We start from the raw sequence: 16,349 nt of genomic DNA, 5'->3' as shown, positions 1-16,349 counted from the left end.
GCTGAGACAGAGCTGATGCCATAGCAGAGAATGGAGACTCAGTGACATCTCAGAGATGGCACTATGGAGCCAGGAACCTTGGCATCTCATTACACAGCAGCCCAGAGTGGAGATGGAGGAGGATAGGGACCACAGCTCTCCCACCAGCACTGCGGCCCACATGGTGGCTGTGTGAACGCTGGGTCTAGATCAGCTCAGGGAATCAGCAACTGGGGTTGGAATGACAGTGAAACTGACAGAGTTTAAGTCTGACACGTCTGAGAAAAATCACAAAGACGGCTGCTGCATGTATCTGAACATGATCCTAACAAGCTTTTGACATCAGACAATGGGGGCGGGGGAGGGTTCCAGTGAAAACAAAATGTAAATATAAAAGAATTTCATTTATTTTTGCCCAACAGAATGCAGGTAACATAAAAATGTGAACCTGCTACAGCCTGAGGGTTTGAGACCCAGTGTCCTCGGGAGGAATTTCAGCGAAGACCTGTCTTTTGAGTACTTCTCGGTGGGTGACTGCTCTATAATTTGTCTAGTCTCCTCTCCTGATGGCTACGTGGCCTCTCTGCTGGACCCTGGCTCCCTGTGGTCAGGAGACATGTTCGGCTTATCTCTGTGCCCCTGGCCTAGACGTCACCTGAACTACACTAATGAGCCGGAGTGGAGACAGTGGTTATGAAGTGAACACAGCAACTGGCACTAAATGTAACCCCACCCCAAGGCGCCTGTGAAGTACTGACCCTTTAAACTTGTCTGTACTTTATCCTTATATCACAAAGCTATTTACTGGACCCAGGCCTCCCCCCTTCCTGCTATAATTGCCTTTATATGATGGAAAATGAACACTATGCCTCCGCTTTTACAGGAGCCACTAGAAGAACTTGTCTCAGGAAGGTCCCTGTGTTTTTCTAAAATGCTGGTTCCCCTGGGAAAGCTTTCTTTCTATACTCAGGACCCGGGGACAGTTCGTCTCCCTCCTTCTGATGGAATCGAAGGTGGGAGAGATATAACCGGTCAGGGGCCATCAGTACTCTGACTTCTAAGAGACTCAAGAATCAGAGCTTTCTGTGGCTTATATTTCTGGATGTCACGACGCTTTCCTCTTCCTGTTTATTAATCGACTTAAGCTTTTCCGTTTTAATGGTTCAGCACTTCTGCACCATGTGTTTACTGTAAATTGTGTGAAACTCTTTCAGAGCAGGGGGCAGAAATTGAGAAATAAGCAAACTTTCTCAGAGAAGTTCACCTTGGCCCTTGTTATTAGAAAAACAATGAATGTATCTTTCCTCCCTTGCTGAATACTTACTTGGTGGAATGGATTGAAGAGTGTCTCTCCACCCCAAATTTTTGTCTATCTGAACCTCCGAATGTGATCTGATTTGGAAATAGGGTCTTTGTAGATGTAATTAATTAGAGACCTTGAGATGAAATCATTCTGGATTTAGGGTGAGCCTAAATTTTTAAAAATATATATTTGTATTGATTTCAGAGAGGAAGGGAAAGGGAGAGAGAAATAGAAACACCAATGATGAGAGGGAATCATTGACTGGCTGCCTCCTGCACACCCCCTACTGGGGATCGAGCCTGCAACCCAGGCATGTGCCCTTGACTGGAATTGAACCTGGGACCCTTCAGTCCACAGGCTGACGCTCAATCCACTGAGCCAAACCGGCCAGGGCTGAGCCTAAATCTTTATAAGAGAAAGGAGAGGGAGGTTTGGACACAGAGACAGAGGTAGAGATTGGAGTGATGTATCTATAAGCCAAGGAGCACCAGGCAAGGAAGGATCCTCCCCTCCAGCCTTTGAAGGGAGCACGGCCCTGCCCACACTTCGATTTTGGGCTTCCGACCTTCAGACTGTGAGAGGATAAATTTCTGTTGTTCTAAGCCACTCTGTTGGGAGTAACTTGTTTTGGAAGCCCTAGGAAGCTAATACACTTAGCCACACACAAAGCTGTCCAGTACGCCTGCCTATGTGTGCAGCCACACACAATTCCTTGCAGCCAACGCTAAGGAAAGGCCGTCGCCCGAGCACCATGGTGAGTCACCCCTGGCACTCAGCAGGGGCCAGTCTAGAGACCCTGAACCCCATGTAAGGAAATCTGGATGCTTTGCTGCACACTGACTTTCTGTTTATTGATAAGAAAACTGATTTTCAATTCAAGTAGAAGGAAGCAAGAGCTGGAGGCTCCTCTAGCCTTCTAAATGCTTGAGACTGGACGTGGTGAGGGAGCAGGTGAGAGTCATTTCTGTTCAGTGCACAGCCTGGGAAGATTCAGCATAAAAAGCAGCAGGAGAGGATGAGTGCCCAGCAACGGCATTTTAAAGCCGGGATGCAAAGGCAGAAGGCAGAAGCAATAACAGCAACAAGAGGTAACACTCCTTCCATTTGCCAGGCTCTGATCAGTGTCTTTACATACGTCAACTTATTTAATTCCCAAGACAAACACTAGGCATGGTTGAAGGGTTCCAGCTCCACATTTGCAGCTGGGATGCCATAGAGGAAAGGTTAAGTAAATAGAAAACAGATTTGCTTGTGACTGAGCTAAAGGTACAGTATTGGGATGTCATCATGTTAAGGGCAGCTAGGCAAACATGGAGGCCATGCAGCATCTATACTTTCTCTTCTTTGTTTTTTACTCAACTCATCTTTTCTGAGTGCCTAGTAGGTGTTAGGTGCTGCCCTAACCACTGTGTATTCAAATAGGAAGAAGTCACAGTCTGCCAGAAAGGAGAGTCTGGAAGATCCAGACACATTAACAGACTCTACACACAGTGTGAGCATGGAGAGAAGAGAGAGTGCTAAGGGACAACAGATGAAAGGCCCTTAGTCTGTCTCATGGTGTGGGGCAGCCGGGATGGCGGGAAAAGGAAGTGAGCACTCAAGGAAGGCTGCCTGGAGTAGGTGATGCTAAAGATGAGTTTGGAACCCGACTGCCCCAAACCAGCACTTGGAGAGCTTTTTATAGATTCTGGCACCTACACGGTAATCATCAGAATCTCTGAGGATGGGACCCAGAATCAGTGTTTTTTCTAAAGCTCTCCAAGTGATTCTCCAAGTTGGTCTGCAGATGTGCTTTTAGGACCAAGGGAGGAAGGGATTATGCCCAGAACCAGCAGAATCATCTGTTAATAAACATTAGCAAGGTTTTACTGAGCTCTGACCATGTGACCTGCCTTGTGCTAGGCATGGTGACACAAATGTGAATAAGACAATCTGTCCTCAGGAAGCTCATGGTCGAGGGCAGTGGTTCTCAGCCTAGGTGGACATTAGAATCCCCGAGTTTTCCAAAAAAAGGATCTCTGGTCCCTTCCCAAACCAACTAAGTCATAATCTCTGGGGCTGAAGCCCAAGTAATTTTCAAGTCCAGCCAGATCTGAGAGCCACTGGTCTATGAGAGAGAGCCCTTTATATAATAGAACAATTTTTATAGGGTGATGATGCAATGACAGAGACATCCATGCAAAAAGGAGTCTTCTCCCCGGCTGGCACTGAGTCTAAAATGATGGAGGGGAGTCAGTAAGGGTGGAAGCTGGGCAAGGGGTTTTGAGTAGGAAATTCCAAGCAGAGAGAGAAAAACTGGAAAACACACAGAGGTAAGAAACAGCATGGAATGGACAGGGAGCTATGGACAGTTCCCATAGTCCAGGCAATCTGCAGACTCCAAAACAGGGTGGGTGGGCAAAGGAGAAATCTTGAATCTCTGTCAAACACTGGAGAATCATTTAACAATTTTAAGTAGGGCATAACATTGTCACTGAGAGGTTTTGAAGACATAACTTGGGGTAGTGTGGAGAGTAGATTTGAGAGGGGTAAGACTTGAACCAGGGAATCTAGATGGAGACTGTTGTGGAGGAAGAGACAGGCCTGAACTCCTACATGAGAAGAGGCAGGAGGGAGAGGAAGGCTTGGTGATGGACTGGGAATGGGGTTTGAGAAAGAGGAGGATTAAAATAAGATATTCAGTTTCAAGCTCCTATGTCTGGGCAGACAGTGGTATCACGAGCTCAGGTAAAGAATAAGAACTGGAGCAGATTTGGGGGTGGGGAGCTGTTCTCAGTTTTGGTCAGGTTCAGTCTGGAGCACCATGGGAACATCCAGGAGAAGCTTTCAGATGTAAGTCTGAAACTAACAGTAGAAGTCAGGGCTCGGGATATCAATCAGGAAGTTGCCCACAGATAGGTGGGTACAAAACCGAAGAATAGATAGGACTACCCAGAGAGATGGTGCATATGAGAGCAGGGGGCAAAGGATGGGTCCCTGGGGACACTTACGCATCCAATGGAAGTAAGAGGAGCCCAAAAGGAATTAGGAGCAAGTGGAGAGAGATGAAGACATTCTGAGGTGTGGGATCATGGCTCCAAGGGAGTACAGAGTTACAAGGGAAGGTGGGATCCTGTAGGTTAAAAGCTAAAATGTCCATGATGACTGTCTAAAGCAGCTTTGATGGAGTACTAGGATGTGACTTGAGAAGTGAATGGGAAGTGAACAGGTATTGACTCTGCAGAAGTTTGAAAAGAGCTATAAGAGGGAGTTTGGACATAAAAGGGAACAAGGGGGTCCAGAGACAGATTTGTAGGAAACACACTGACCCCCTTTCTTCTCTGCCTAAGGCTCTATCCTGGACACTCCCACGTCTCATCTGCCTTTCTGGGATTCACCACCACTGCCTCCCCATCCCCTTCGCTTGGTTTGAGCTACAACCCTGAGGAGTCACAGACAGACACTGCATTTCATCATTTTCATTTATTTTTAACTCAGCTCTCATTGAATTTGCTATGGTTTCAGTATCTGGCAGCTGCAGTTGGGGGAGATTTGTAGCTTGGGGGTACAGAGAGAAAGGGGGCAAGAGTATGAACAGGACTCCAGTCTTTTAGCAGAGCCCTTAGCAACGCCTCACTGGAGAGCTCTTTGGAGTTTCCAAGTGTTCTTAACGTCTTTCTATTAGAGGACACCCACAGCAGAGCTCAGCATGCTGCCCAGAATACTGTGATCCAACGCCCACAGCCCCAGATGGGTCCAGAAGGTACCACCGTTTCCCTAGAAACACGCCTACTGTCAGGGATGCAATCTTGGGGTTGATCCACAGGGTTGGGCACACTCTGACTGTACTCATTGGCTTCTCATTCTTCTTCCCAAATTCTGAAATCTCACTGGTGATGGGAGTATGCAACCCAACTCAAGTCCCTCCCCCATTGTGGTGACAGTGGTGGGGATGGGAGGCTGCCTAAAAGCTTGTATCCATAACCCAACCTACTTTCTCAGTCACTCAGCCAATAGCTTATGAGAGAAATCAGGAAACAGAGCCTTCACATGGAAACTTTAAGCAAAAATCAATCATTGCCCTGTTAGGAAGAGAGAGCTGAGGTATTATAAAGGACTCCCAAGGGAAGCCATGGCCTTTGGAGGAAAGGAGGAGGTCAGGTAGTCAACAGCTCAGTCACACATAGAATGCAACATAAGCAATGATCTCCAGGCAGACAGGCTGCTAAGCAGGTTGGGATCCTGTGGCTGGCATCTGTTGGGTTCTTCCAACTCAGCAGTTCAAGGTCATTTCCATATGACACTTGACAAGGCTGAATAAATTGACTAGAGAATCATTTCTTTCTTTCTTGTACTTCTTAAGTGTAGGTGACTAGAGGGATAGAGGATAGTGGCAGGCAATGATGGGGTTCTGTGAAGGTTAGAAGCAGCCTAAAAAATGTCCAGAATAGTTCTTTTCCCCCTGAGGGTCCCTGTGGGAGTGTATCCCATCTCCATCTATGTGGCTCAGGAAATCCCCAAGGCATATGGACATTCCTTATTTCTTTGATCAAAGATTTGATGGAGAACCTTGAATCTAAATCTATAGGGAGGTCAAGGCGCATTTTGTGATTTTGGTAATGACTGGTATTTTTTTTAGGTCAGGACCATGAAGCACTGAATGTTAGGGAAGCTGAGAACCTGAGAACATCAAGTATTCTTGGAGTTACCTGGTCAAATTCTCTCATTTAAAATGAGGACACTAAGGTCTGGAGAGAAGTCCTCCATCAAGCATGCTAACCAGAGATGGGGATGGGGCTAAGTCATGGCATAGCACTGCATCATCAGCCCCCTTTCTTCAACATGTGGTATATTTTGGGGCTAAGAGTCCACTCTAGCACAGTAAACAAGACTAACTGACCCATGGGAGAGGATTTAGTCCTGTGTTTGTTTTTTTCCCACCAAACCCCAAGAAACCCATCCCCATGGGAGCTCCCTACCTCTTGGGGTATGTTCCATGCCATGTACACATGGCTTTTAAATTCATCCATCCAGACTTCGGCCACCCTGAGGGCGTTCCTGCGAACATGGGCAGTGAGGTCCTCAGTGTAGGGCTTGTGGGCTCGCTCAATGTGGGCAATCCGAGAGCAGGGCAGGACCTCCACGCTCCCACCACACTGCCACACCTGCAGAAGACACAGAGCCACTCATCAGTGCCATGACATAAATCTGTGCCTCTAACCCAGGCCACAGGTGACTACTCAATGTGAGAACAGATGAAGCCAGCTCTCTTCACCTTGTCTCACCAGACCACTGTCTGCAAAAGCAGCGAGCTGTACCTGATTTCTACTCCTACCCAAGGAGATTATTGGGTCATTAATTCTTGTCTTGTTTCTTCTTGCTGTGGGTTTATGTGCAAATAATTAATACACCTTCTCTCTCCATCTCATTCACTCCTCCAAAGAAAAGACATGGCATTTTGTGACCAAAGATCTGAGTTCTCCTTTCCCCAAAGGAGAAGCCAACAAAACCCTGGGAATGGTCTCTGTAGCAGTGCTGACATGGAGGGACCAGCAGGGACTGCCAGCAGAGATGTCATCTTTGCAGAGACCGCATGGACCTGGACAAGGATTAGTGGTTACCACAGGGAGAGAGCAGACACCCTTATCCTACTCCATCTTTCCTGAGTCCTAAATTCTGATAGAACCCAAGAGAGAGGGAGCTGAAAAAAGGCCCATATCAAACTTTTCAATGACCTTGGTGAGTAGGAGCTTGAACTAGATGCACTTTGACTTTGAAAAAAATTAAATATATTTTATTGATTTTTTTACAGAGAGGAAGGGAGAGGGATAGAGAGTTAGAAACATCGATGAGAGAGAAACATCGATCAGCTGCCTCCTGCACACCCCCCACTGGGGATGTGCCCACAACCAAGGTACATGCTTTTGACTGGAATCAAACCTGGGACCCCAGCCCCAGTCCACAGGCTGACGCTCTATCCACTGAGTTAAACTGGTCAGGGTGAAAACATTTTTTAAATGACCTTGCTTTCTGAGCATTAAGGGACAGTTGCCACAATCATCCCAGCCACTCTGAACTTGCAATGGTCCAGAACGTGCACAAGCTTTTGTGCCTTGAGGCTTCTGTCCATTCTGTTTGTAATTTTAGAATGCTCTCCCCACTTTTTCTCCAGCTGAAAAATATCATCTCTCAAGGCCTTGGTCACATGACCCCTCTGTTGTGGGGGGTCTTTGCTCAATTCTTGAGGCAAAGCCAATTGCTTCCTCCTCTGGCCCTCAAAGCTCTTGATATCACAACTTACCTGCTGATAGGCCAGCCTCCCTCCCTCTCTCTGATTTCCTAGAGGGCAGAACCCATATCTCATTCATTTCTCATTTTTAGCATCTGAGATAAAGCCTGGTACATACAGGTACTTTGTAAGTACTTGTTGAATGAATAAAAGATTTATGCTTAATCAGTCAATCAATCAATCAATGTGAGATGACTCTGAAATGCCTGGTCAGAGCTGATGAATGAGGGAAAGCAATCAAGGTCTCTTGGTGGACAGCAGTGGACACTTGTCAGGTATTGTCAACTAGATGATGTGGTGGTGGATGATGTTTACACTTACAACTTCGCCCATCAACAACCATATGTCTTCATCTAAAATAAGGTCAGCTTTGGATTTAGCTTAATTTCCCTATGCTAGTTAGAAAGATAATTCCTCCTCTTCCATCAATCTATCTCACACCAGTTGGTCCCCCACAGGCTGTTAGAGTTGGAAGGCAATTTATTGATTTACCACTTTCTAAGCTTGTCCTGCACTTGGCATATTATTTAGGGCCAAATGAAGAGGAAATAAACATTCCCACTGAGCATCCACTATGTTTCAGGCCTGGACTCTGCTTGTGGGGAGGTAGTATAGCATGGTGGTTATGAGTGCATGATCTGGGATCAAATCCTGGCTGTTTCTTACTACCTAATGACCTTGACTAAGTCATTGATCTCATTATGGTTCAGTTTCCTCATCTTAGGGATCATAAAAGTACCTCTCTCATGAAACTGTTGAGAAGATTAAAGTTATTATATGCAAATTGTTTAGGAAAATGTCTGGCATATAATACTCAATCAATCTCAGTTATTACCATACAAATTATACAACATACTCTTTAAAATGCCCTCTGAGGTAGTTGTTATTGCCTCTAATTCCAAGTGAAGAGACAGACTAATGGCTATCCCTTGCCCAAGACCACACAACTGGTACTGAAGACAAAAGGATATGACACCCATTAAAGCCAGAGGAGGATCCATGCTTTGAAAGCAGTTCCCACACCCAGAGTGGTCCTGTGGATCGGGAGTGCAAGCCTCAGACTGTGCATCTTCATTTCTGTGACCTATCCATCCCAGGAATTGTGCTCATGTCCAATTCACTGGGCTTAGATTTTCCATGGAAGCCTGTTTATACTGTGAATATGTTATTGACAACACAGAGAGTCAGGGTAATTATTCTTTTTGGAACTGCAGGCTCTTACTTGACATATTTGAGCAACAGAGCACAACATGATTCATAACGAAGCTCTTCTATTATGAGGCCTGTTTCTCAAAGAGTCAGTTCCTCATTCACCTAAGAGTGGGTGGTTCTCCTAGTTGTAATCAGAAGGGTGGTGGCAGCACCTTCTATCAGGCCCTTAGCCACACAGTAAAGGGAGCGTGTGAACTCACTGTGGAGCTCTTGATCCTCCCAGACTCGACCCCACTGCCACTGTCCTCTTGTAGACTAGTCTTGTCTCCTCTGGGCTCTGCAACAGCCTCCAAACGGATTCCCTCCTGCCTTCCTCCTCCAGCCTCTTCTCCATGCAGCATCCAGAGGAATCTTTGGAAGGTGTAAGCTGGACCAGAGGCCCCCTGCACCACATCCTCCCCAGCTAAGCCCCTGCCCACCCCTCCAGCCTCCTGCCCACTTCCCCACACACTCCATGCTACAGCCATGCTGAGATGCCTTTACCTCCTCTGGAGTGCCAGGGTTTTCTCTCACCTCTGGACTTCTACATATGCAATTACCTGCCTCACCTCTACCCCACTTCCCCTGATTCTTCCTCAGGGTGTCAGTTCAACATCACATCCCTGCACCCCTTCAACTAGGTTAGCTTGTTGCTCTGTGGTCCCTGCCCTGTCTTTCCCACTTATAGCACTCTTGCACTTGCTCTTTAATTATTTCCTTCCCTTTCAAAATGTTCTTAAGTTCTTCACCAATTGCTTCTGTAGACATGTGCTAAGTGGTGCCCAGGATGGATGATGGGTTTCCAGCAGGGGATGGGGGGTGCTGCCTGCTGGGAGCAGCACAAAGTATCCTAAAGCACAGTGTTGGAGCCAGTGGGAACTGGGCTCCAGGGTTCCGCCTCCTCCACCTGCTGCTGTGTCACCTCTGGCAGGTGCCTCCTCCCAGAGGAAGATGGAGATGAGGTGAGGCTATCTGTTAACCTTGTGCCTTCCTCAATGTGAGCACTGCATGGGGTGAGGCAAGGAGGTGAGGACAGGACATCTGGGTCTATTCTAACCCAGCTGTGTGCTGGCTGAGTGGCAACTTTAGGCTCCCTAACCTCTCGTTGTGAAATGCATATGACAGTGGTCCCCGCACTGGGCGGTGGGCTTGGGAAGCTCCTATCATAATGCTGGGAACCCTGTGAGCCCTAGTCTGCATCCATTATTATTACTTTAAAACAACCATTATAACTGCTATTTGGCTCCTCCTGTGCATCCTGAACCGTGTCCAGCATGGCCAGGGGTGAACCTGAGGAGGGGCAGTGAAGGATTAAAGAAGACAGACAAGAGAATATAGTTGGGACCAGATGGATCACTGTGTCTGGCTGAGGAAACAGTGACACAGCCTGTAAGCCGAAGCTTTATTTTATAGTCAGATCACATAAAGCAAAGCAAGGGCAAGATGTTTACAATGTTCTTGCAAGTTTCAAATCTGCTTCTTTCCTGTTGTTGCCATTCTCTGAACTCTATCAAGCTTTGTCTAGGCAGCACTTGCTGCACCCCTGCAGCCCACATCCCTTAGCTACCTAGGACTACAGGGTTAGACTATAAGGTCAAGCTTACAACCATAGCCTTTTTGGCTATAATTGTGCTGGGAGGGCTTTGCCCTCCAAGCTGGGACTTGTATGTGGCTTTGCCACAAGTCAGTCCGAGGCTTAAACCTGTCCAAACGCCGTAGCCACTCTCCACACATCCACCTTCAGGGAGCAGAGGACTCACCCGTCTGGGTGAAGCTCACCAGATGACAGATGGGCTGCCTTCCACTGTGCTCCCCACAGAGACTGGGAGCACTTGCTAACCCAGGGGCCATCATCACTCTCCTCTCTTCTGTGGAAGGACCTCATCTATGGAGAGGGTGAAAGCCTTTGGGTTCCCGGCAGCTTCTGGCTGTTGGAACAGAAGATGTGTGTTGGGTGTGTTTACCCACCTCTTCTGGAGCCTGGCTAATGATGCTGAAGTAAAGATGAGAAAGCCTGTGCTCTCCCATCCCAGGTGATGAGTGGCTCCTGCTGACAATGGTTGAGATAGGAGACTCCCAAGTCTCACTCACGGCTGATCTCAGAACCCTCTCATGGGTGGTAGACAAAGCATAGGAAAGGAAGTCACTGGAGTTTGGACTCCATGGAGGATGATGCCAGGAAGTTTCCATAGAGGCTTGAGAGGGGCAGGGGATGGGAAGTGAGAGAAGGAGCTGGACCTGGGACACACATCACAGCTGGTGTGATATGGGAAGACCCAAACCAGATGGAGACTACAGACAGCAGGGAAGCAAGGTCACTGATGAAGGGCGAAGGTGCAGGAAAGAATGCTGGCTTAGCGCTGCAAATTCAAGGGGGCAGGGATGCCAAGAGGAGAGAGGGCAGGGGAGGTGGGTACCAAAGGGGTGGCTGAGCTGAAGGTCAAGGGTCTAACCAAGAAGTCAGGTGAAGTCACAAGGCACAGGAAGCACCTGCAAGAGGCAGAACTTAATATTCACATAAAGTGCGTGTGACCCAGGATTGTTATAAAAAGAGAGATACATGCTAGTCTTCCTGGCACTGAGGACACCTGACAGCATGTCCACCCAAGGCTGGACCTCATGGCTTCTGGCTGGGCACTGGTCAACATGTGTCTTGACCACACCAAGTTCTCTCCTGTCTCTGTGCCTTTGCATCTGCTATTCCATCTTTCTGGAATTACTCTTCCCCTACTTGTTACTCAGCATCAATATTACCTTCTTTGACCCATCCAGTCTAAATGAGATCCCCTTGAATACTTTTAGCTGCCCTGTCTTTTTTATTAATAACACTTATTCATAATACTTCCATTTATTTATTTATTCTGTCAATGTGTCCTCCTCCCCGATCTCCCCCTCCTCGCTAGACTATAAGCTCAAGGAAGACAAGGGTTACATTGTATACACCAGGCATCAAATATATATGCAATATCTGTTATTTGAATGAGTGATTCCAGCAATCCGAGAGACCTGGGCTTTAACTATATAGATAGGTGGTTTTAAGTCACTCAGCGAGATCCCCTAATAAAGGTGATAAACATAAAAGGCGATAAACATTTACTGAACACAATGACTTCCTTCAAACCCAGGGCGGTTTTTCAGCAAAGTCCTGACATTTAGTGCGTACTGTCGCAACTGAAAAGACTTACTCTGGCTGCAGAGCTTAAATTAACATCGTAAAACCTGGGAAGTCATCAAATGAGCATGGGCTATAGCAGGTGGCTCCTTCTTGTGGAATCTGAACTCCCTACAGAAGGCCCTCAACCTGGCCAATGCCTGCTTTCGCCCTCAGAGTAGCTTCTTGGCCCCAGTTGTGACCAAGAACCCGAAGCAAGTCCCACTCATCACCAGCCCTTCCCAGAGCGCCCTGGTTGTGAGATTGTTTCTGAAAAGGCTGGAAGAGGGTTTAAATCCTGCCTCTACTGCCCATTAGCCTTTGATTCGGGTGCCAGTTGCCTTTTTATGGAGAATAATGATAATCTGGGAGGTTTAAAAGAGATGCTGTATGAAAAGCTCCCACTAGCAAAGATAGGCACATAGAGGGTTCCTAGGGCAGGCACAGTCCTTTCCCTTCCCAGGGCTGGCAGCTTCTGGCACAAGGTCAGGGTCACAAGCCTGAGTTTATGTTTGCCACTTTCCCCTTCCATGCCTCAGGGTCTCCCAGCTGTCCAGTGGAGAGCTGGACTCAGTAATGTCTTAGGTCCTTTCTACTTCTTTATTTCTACCATTTAATATGTCTTTATTGATTTTTAGAGAGAGAGGAAGGGAGACAGAAACATTAATGAGAGAGAAACACCATTGATTGGATGCCTCCTGCACACCTCCATTGGGGATCGAGCCCGAAATCCAGGCATGTGCCCTGACTGGGAATCGAAAAGTGACCTCTTGGTTGGTGGGTCAACTCTCAACCACTGAGCCACATTGGCTGGGCTTTTCTACTTTCATTGTGTGATTCTAAGTTTTCTTGCCAGCACCTCAAACGATGTCCGTATCTGAGACACAACCGGCAGAGCTGTAACTGGGGTTTGTAAACTGGGAGACCCTGGAGACAATGCAACAGGACACACTGTGACCATCTCTCCTCCGCAGAGACCCGTGCTCACTGTATCTGTGGCAGGGACAGACTTACCACTCCTGTGTTAAATCATTGTGCTTATTAATGTCCTTCTGAAGCACTGTGTTGAGAAGGATTTGAGCTCCCCGCCCCCCCCCCCCACAACCTGGGGCTCAGTGGAAAAGCCTGCCATAATTTATTAGTAACGTTTATTGTGGGTAAGGGGTTGGGGGGGGGGGTGCGGTGACACCTGAGCCTTGTACTTTGTAGCCACGGATCACAGCTCAAGATCACAAGTCCTTTCCAGCTTTTATCTCCTTAGGACTTGCAATGAGCTCTTTGCTCTTGGCAAAATGTTCCCACTGTTCCCTTAGCCCAGAAAGCCTCTTTCTTGCTCCCCATCCATCCAAAGCCAGCTTGGCCCCATTCCTCCAAAGTCCCGCAACACGATTTGAACCACTCACGTGGTCCGAATTTCTTGGCTCATGTTGGTAATTATCTTTTTATGTGTAGCTGTTTCGCCTAACTTGGCTGTGAAATGCTGAGACAAGAGTAGAAAGCCAAACCAGGCAGGCTGAGGGAGAAAGATGAGGAGGATGGAGGCTGAAGCTGAGGCCTGACAATCGCTGGCATACCACAGTGATCCACAGAGTGGCTGTGGGTCAGACATGCGACAAAGGCATCGAGCCGGGCTGGGCAGCGTGCTCCTTCAGTTCCATGTCACAGGCACCTCACTCACTGCACCCCAGTCCTGGCCCTGCATGGGAATAGGAGGGGAGAGAGGCCCAGCCAGTGTGGCTAAGTTGTTGGGCGTCGACCTATGAACCAGGAGGTCACAGTTTGATTTCCCAGCCGGAGCACATACCCGGGTTGCTGCTCGATCCCCAGTAGGGACTGTGGAGGAGGCAGCCAATCAGTGATTCTCATCATTGCTGTTTTATCTCTCTATCCCTCTCCCTTCCTCTCTGAAATCAATGAAAATATATTTTTTTAAAAAGAAAGGGAAAGAGTTCAAATCTGAGCAAGGCTAAGACAAAAGGCAGGGGCCGTCAGCAAGCTGGGTCAAGGATAGGAGGTAGAGAGGAGCTGGGATGGGGATGATGTAAGACGAGGAGTCAACTTCCTCCCCAAATGCATCTCATTCCCGCACTTGCAACCTTTAGTTTCCAGAGAAAGATCCTTCACGTGATTTGCAAGATCTCTGAGATCTGGGCCCTCGTATTCACTGCAGCTTCATCCTTTACCCCATACTGTCCAGTTTCACCACCTTCTCTTAGTTCCTAGGGCTGACCTTGTTCTTGGCTTTCTCCCCACCCACCCCATGCCATTCCCTTTATTGGATTTCTCTCCCATACCACCACCACCACCACCTACATTTATCTGCTAATTCCTACCTACTTTCCCTACTGTCCTAAATTTGGTTAAATGCCTCTGCTATGTATTCCCATAGCACCCATACTTCTCCTTGCACAGAACTTATGATCACTGTGTGTGTGTGTGTGTGTGTGTGTGTGTGTGTGTGTAAAATGTATACATACAGTTAACGACACATAATACAGGAGACAACTTTTTCCTTACCACCTGCTTAAGAAACAGTACATTGGCAAGAACTTAGAAATCTCTGTGTGCCCCTCCTCACCTCCTGAGGTAATCCATTATCCTGAAATTTGTTAATAATTTCCTTGCCACCAACCTAAAATACCTGTTTAGCTTTTATTTTGGCTGTTTTTGAATGCTATGTGAATGGAAGCATACTGTTTGCATTCTGCAACTTGCTTCTTGCTTCACTTCTTTTCACCACCACCGTGTTCCATTGTATAAATACACAGCAGTTTGTTTAGGCATTCTCCTGTTGGCGGCAGTCTGGCTGTTTCCGGTATGATGAATAGCGCTCCTTGGAACAATCTTACATGCGTCTCTTGGTGCCCAAGAGCGGAAGCCTCAGTGTGTTTACGCTACAGAGGGATTTTTGAGGCACAGGTTACACACACAGTCAACTTGCCTAGGAAAAGCGAAACTCTTCCAAAGTCAGTCCCCAAGTTCCACTCCCACCAGCACAGATGAGCACTCATGTTGCTTCATAATCGCGCCAACACTTGGCATTGTCCAACGTTTTCATTTTTGCCAACCCAATGGATATGAGATTCATTCTCACTGTAGTTTTAATTTGCAACTCCCTGACTACTAGTGAGATAGAGCTTTTCTTTCTCCTGTTTATGGGTCCGCAACACCCACCAATAGAGGAGGCCCTGGCCCCCTTGCTCTCATTAAGGACCCTCCAGTGCCTAAACAGGATCTGGCTCATGACAGACACTTACTGCATGAATGAAAGACGGACTGGGCTTTAGTTCTGAATTATCCCCACTGCACTTTGCTTGGTGCTCTCCTAGGATTCCAAGGGTAGGAATTTTGTTATTTTAAAGTATAAAGACACATTTTTAAAGTCTGACAATGCTTATTCTTTTATCAGGCTCCACTGAAAAGCACTCCCTGGGGATACAGCTTCCACCCTCCTCTTACAATAGACACTATTGAAGAGTCTCTGGACAGACCACTGCTTGGGGAAACTGGGGTGCTTTTTCTTGGAAGGTGTCTCTGATGGGGTCTGGTTTTGGATTGACCCTAAGAAGCACCCAAAGCAGCTTCCCTATTTGAAAGGGATTCTTCATAACTATCAGGAGGCGGCAGGGGAAGTCACCTGGCAGAATTCCAAGGAGGGACCAGCTGGGCTGGAATGTCTGGATGCTTTTCCTGAAGAAAATGTTAAAAGGCAGTTTTACAGGGACTGGAGCTTTGTTGAAATAGCTGCTTACCTACAGGAAACCCAGGGGCAGCGATGGCACCAAGCTCAGCACACTAGCCCATCATGTACAGAGGATCCAGCTCTTCCTCGCACCCTAATGCTCTGACTATAAAGACTGGGGCTGTGGGAGTTCACGTCCTCATGGGAGAGTTCACGAAGATCTCTTGGCAAACGTGGTCATTGAGCTTGGAAGGCATCCTTTCATGGTTCCAACCAAGGAGAGTTTATTCATGATGATCTCAAATCTCCTACCAGCCAACAGGCCTTATTAATACAGGTGGGGCCTTGACTTACGAGTTTAATTCATTCCGTGACAGAGCTTGTAACTCAAATTAATCGTATGTCAAATCATTAAAGTGAACGAGTGAGACACGTGATGCTGGGCTGATGTTGTGGCATTCAATGTGACGTTCGCTGCGCCAACTAGAGGTGGGGTATCTGAAGCTGGCTCGTAACCCGAATTTTAGCTCGCAACTCAAAGCAAAAAATTGGCCAAGAGACGGCTCATATCTCGAAAAACTCGTTAGTTGGGACACTCATAAGTGATGGCCCCACTGTATTGTCTAAAGTCAGGCTAAGTTGAACTCAAGACAAAAATGAAGAAAAGAAAGAAGTCAGGCCTGAACATACTGGGGTTAGAGAAGCAGAGGCAGGAGAAGGGTGGTCTACAAGGGTATGGCAGACTCCTGTCATTCACTAATACCTGCATGCTCCT

At 47.3% G+C, this 16,349-nt stretch overlaps 1 protein-coding gene across 3 annotated transcripts in view; it reads right to left on the bottom strand.

The window, feature by feature from the left end:
• The window catches only part of GALNT18 (polypeptide N-acetylgalactosaminyltransferase 18), a 293,469-nt gene that overhangs the window by 41,921 nt on the left and 235,199 nt on the right, over positions 1-16,349 (bottom strand). For 2 of the 3 annotated variants that reach the window (XM_070425289.1, XM_070425290.1), the window contains exon 7: positions 6,241-6,426. The exons of the other annotated variant lie outside the window; for it this stretch is intronic. In XM_070425289.1, the coding sequence (XP_070281390.1) occupies positions 6,241-6,426 (186 nt within the window). The remainder of the gene's footprint in view (positions 1-6,240; positions 6,427-16,349) is intronic. 3 annotated transcript variants of the gene reach the window in all.

This window comes from Myotis yumanensis, unplaced genomic scaffold (genome assembly GCF_028538775.1).
Source record: "Myotis yumanensis isolate MYYU_CA2020_CCGP unplaced genomic scaffold, mMyoYum1.0.hap1 SCAF_10, whole genome shotgun sequence".
Taxonomy (NCBI): Eukaryota; Metazoa; Chordata; class Mammalia; order Chiroptera; family Vespertilionidae; genus Myotis; species Myotis yumanensis.
Note: the sequence above shows the minus strand (reverse complement) of the source record. Positions and strands in the feature narration are given on the sequence as shown.